The following is a 4,624-nucleotide window of genomic DNA, read 5'->3' on the forward strand; positions in this document are numbered from 1 at the left end:
ATTTTTGGAGAGTCTCAAAAAATCTTATAATTAATGAGAGACAAAATTTGAGATTTTATATGAATACTTTTTGTTTTAAAGTTTGTGTCCAAGAGACTTTTATAAAAGTTTTAAGTCTCTAAAATTCATTAAAATTTGAATACCCCAAGACTTATGGAGACGTCTAAAAAGTTTTAATTGAATACATTGTGACTTTTTGAGACTTTTTTTAAGTCTATAAAAATTTTAATTGAATACACCAATACTTTTAGAGAATCTAAAAAGTTTACATTAAATGTCCCTAAATTTTTTAAATCTCGGAAAGCAATTAAAAGTCTTAATTGAATACACCTCTTTTAGGGCTTAACATAATACGGAAAAATAGAATTACGAAAATAATTGAAATTATAATTATAGTATATCAGTTATAATTATTAGAAAATTTATTACAGGAGCACTGGTCACAATTATTGTGGTGGTGTAAAAATTGATGCAACATATTCACCATGTGATTTTTTTTTTTAATTATTTGAATTATTCAAGAATTCCAAATTTTTTAGTAGGGTTAGAATGATCCGGTTCGGTTCGGTTCAATTCAGTTCTAACTGGAAATTTAATTGAATTCGAATTTTTCGGTTATTTAGCAAGTGAAACCGTCGGGGGTCCAAATTTAATTATGGAACCATTTAGGTTTGATTCCAATCAGTTCTTGAATTTCGTACTATAGTTAAATTTTTTAACATTTACAAAATTACATTAATTAACTAAAGACATGATCATATTAGCTCTTACAAAATAAATTAGTTCAATGTTATGTGTCTTTTCTATCTTTGTGCTAAGGTTTTCATAGATTTGATTGTTAAAATCAAAAAAAGAGGAAGAAAGTGAGCCACAATAATTAAAAAAGGTATTGTTGAGTTTCAATTTGATTTCTTTAGGACGATAGAAATGATACACATTAGAATAATAGATTTGGGTAAAATTTATGTCAATTTGATTAAGTTGGCTTGGATTGAAAATTAGAAATAAAAAAAAAAACATATATTTGGGTTTGAGCAAAATTAACTAACCAGCAAATTACTTAGAAAAATAATAATTTGATTTATTTAAAATAAATTAATTAAAAAAAAAGAATATTCAATTCTTCGGTTTTTGATCTAAAACAAAAAATCGAGCCAAACTCCTCAACTCTCAATTCAGATATCCATTCGAGTATTTAATTTAAGAAAAATTGTTCGATACAATTCGGTTCAATTTGGTTCGGGTCCGACTCGATAAGTTCGGTTCAAGAATTTATTCTAGCCCTAATTCTTAGCACATTTGAATTTTTAAGTTCAATTGTTTGACATTGAAATCAGAGAATACATTTTTAACATTCCACCCTCTGATCTTAGGTACCGTTATTTTAACATTCCACTCTTTCATAAGATAAATTCTAATAATTATAAATAGGGTAATTGGCACAAAACGTCCCTACCTTTCAAGTCTATTGTGGAAAACGTCCCTACCTTTCATTTTTTGACATTTTTGCTCTTTATTTTCCATCTTTTGTGGAAAATAAAAACCACCTCCACCAAAGGAAAATGTTTTCCTTAAAAACAAAAAAAAAATTAGGCATATTTTCAAAAGTTGGAAAATGTTTTCCATGGAAAAAATTAACAATCAAACATCTCAAGTAAGAATTTGAGTGGAAAACTGATATTTTCGATGAAAAATAAATGTAATCAAATACACCCTAATTAAAAACACCTAAATTTTAATAGATTGTACTAAAATCCATTAAAATCTCGATTGAGAACACCTAAATTTAGAACAATCTTTGAAATCCATCACAATCTTTATTGAGGAGATCCTCCTTAGTTGAGGACTCCCCTATAAGTATTTTTTTAGATAGAAATGTTATTAAAATCATTTTATTCATTTAAAAAGCGTCTTCTCAATAGGATAGATTCATATGATGAAATTCAAGGAATCTAAAATAAAACCATTGCTAAATTTGGATTCTATTCGAATCAAGTACATGGCCATGTTTAGCATCTTGTCTGTTACATCATTTCAACTTTATTTTTATCCGATTTAGAAAGAAAAAGTACACATTCTTAGAAAATCTTCTAAGCTAGTTTAGAGGATTATTTAGTCGATCCAAACAAGGCAATATTTTGGACTTGCCTACACTAGTTCCACCCAAAATAGCTAACACACACGATTTAGGTCTACATATCCAAAGGTCCAATCATCATCACACAGTTGAAATTGTCGAGCTCGAAACTGAACCATTCTGCTGGCATTTTTGTTTGCTCCCTTTTTCGTGATTTGAGCTTTTTTGTTAGTGGGAGCGAGATATCATGCTCCTCGAGTTAGTTGGCAAGTGTCTCTTAGGATGGCAGTCTACCACAAGATCAAGTTGGATTATGGGACTAGGAAAAATACTCAATTTTCTCCTTTTTCTTACTACAATATGCCAAACGGGCTTTGCAGTGGTGCCTATTTAATTTGTTGTGGCATGTTTAGAATGCTATTGAATAATCTGTTCAATTGTTCAAAATTCAACAAGATCAAAATTCTTGACCCGAACGAGTAATTTTCGTACTAAATTCCATTTAAAGGTCTATGTAATGTATTATATTACATCATGAGTCACAACTCTATAATTGGAAGGACGGCCAAATTACAATTTTTTGAAGAGTTGTCAACCAACAACTATATCTAAATATCAATGCTCTTACTACACGAGAAGCAAAATATTAGAAATTCAGTGGCGAAGTGTTAAGAACCTAAGAGCGTTAGGGTAAAGTCGCTATCAATATATTTTCGGGCAATTTCTTGTTTATACTTCCCATATTTAAATATTACAATGATTTCCAATTTTAAAAAAATTCAATTAAATGTTATAATGAAGATAAAAATTTATCGAGAGGTTAATCAATTGGTCAACTTATAATGTAATATAACTCTTTGGGGTCGCTTACTTTTTCATATGTCAATTAAATCATCAAACTTAGACAAATGTGTCGATTTTAAGAAATATAACTCAATGCTAACAACTAATATGTATTAAACATACGATCATCCAATCAATCAATTAAGAATGCGTAGAAAGACTTTGAGAGACTAAGTTTTTTTTTCTCCCTTCTTTTTATTATTTCATAAAATAATTGACATCCCAAAATTCCTTATTAATCAAAACTCTGAAATGCAATTCAAGCTCCAGTCTTGCATAGACAAAGTTGAGGTCCAAAGGGAGTATCTGGAATTGTACACCTGCCCCAACCATAACCATCTGCTTTGCAAAACTTGATGCACTCTTCATCCGACCTACAACGTCCTATAACAACATAGTCATTAACTCCATCGGAGCCTTCGAACCCTGCAACTGAAAATTCAGAAAAATTTAAAATAAAATTGCTAATTAATTATAATACTTGGGAAAATGGGAAATGAATAAGGAAAATGGAATATAAATTTACCTAAACATTTTTTCATGTGAAGAAAGGAGCAATGCGATGCAAAAAGAAGTCCAATGAATAGATATGCTCGTAAGGGAGACATTCTTGTTTGTGAGATTGAACGAAAACTTTAGCTCCGTATCTACCTTTAAATACTTATTTTTCGGCCTAAATATCATAAATGAGAATTAGTTTATAATTTTGTAAATTAAATTTTCCTTTTATAGTTATTTATAAAACGAGGAATTATTTGGTTACTATGTTAACTGTGTAATTACTATTGGGTTTTTCCTTTTATAGCTTTTTAATGTCGTCGATTGAAATTTTGATTGATTTTAAAAATCTTCTAAATTTAGTTGTCCCCAAAAATTTACGTATCCTTAATATCTCATGGATTTATAAGGATGTCATTACTAGAAATATTCTAAAAGATGTGAATTAATTTCAAGTTTAAGATACAAATAACATAATCTTTCGAAATCTTATCATTTTTACTAAGGTTCTTATAATTTTATGAAAATATATTCAAATTCATGAAATCTCATTTGAGAACACAACATAAATGTGTACTTATAGAAAGTAATTATTATATATATATATAGAAAGTATACGTTTCTTAGAAAATCTCCCCGGTCAAAGTTTAGAGGATTTTTCTTTTCAATCGATCCAAACAAGGTAATGTTTCGAACCTACGCACTCCAGTCCCACCTAAAATAGCTAATCCACACGATTCAGGTCCACATATCTAGAGGTCTAATCACCATCACACGTTGAAACTAGGAGGGCAGTTTACCATAAGATTGGGTTAGATTTTTGAGACTAGGAAAAATAAGCAGTCATCTCCTTTTCATACATCAGTATGCCAATTGGGCTTAGCAATGGTACCTAATGGTGACATTTTACAATATCCCCGATCAGTATATCCCGAGGACTAATTTTGGTAAAGTTGTAAATCCATCTGTGGTGTCCTCGAGCATGTTCGTCCTCGAGACACAAGGCCCGACCACATCTCCATGACGCTTCGCATATTGCAAACATGTGTCCTCGGGCATAGTCCTCGGGAATGTGCTTCTCCTTACTGCTGACAATTGTTCACCCTTTTGAATTCCTACGCAATTAGGAATCTTAACTCCCACAAGAGTCCTATCTCACGCATAATTCTGGAATTCAACCAACTCCTTAACCATTCAGGACTCCAA

At 30.5% G+C, this 4,624-nt stretch overlaps 1 protein-coding gene across 1 annotated transcript in view; it reads left to right on the forward strand.

Annotated features, from left to right (window-relative positions):
* Positions 1–4,303: 4,303 nt before the first annotated feature.
* The window catches only part of LOC111392522, a 1,476-nt gene continuing 1,155 nt past the window's right edge, over positions 4,304–4,624 (forward strand). The window contains exon 1 of the mRNA XM_023017884.1: positions 4,304–4,342. Coding sequence (XP_022873652.1) covers positions 4,304–4,342 — 39 coding nt within the window. The remainder of the gene's footprint in view (positions 4,343–4,624) is intronic.

This window comes from Olea europaea, chromosome 4 (assembly GCF_002742605.1).
Source record: "Olea europaea var. sylvestris chromosome 4, O_europaea_v1, whole genome shotgun sequence".
NCBI lineage: Eukaryota > Viridiplantae > Streptophyta > Magnoliopsida > Lamiales > Oleaceae > Olea > Olea europaea.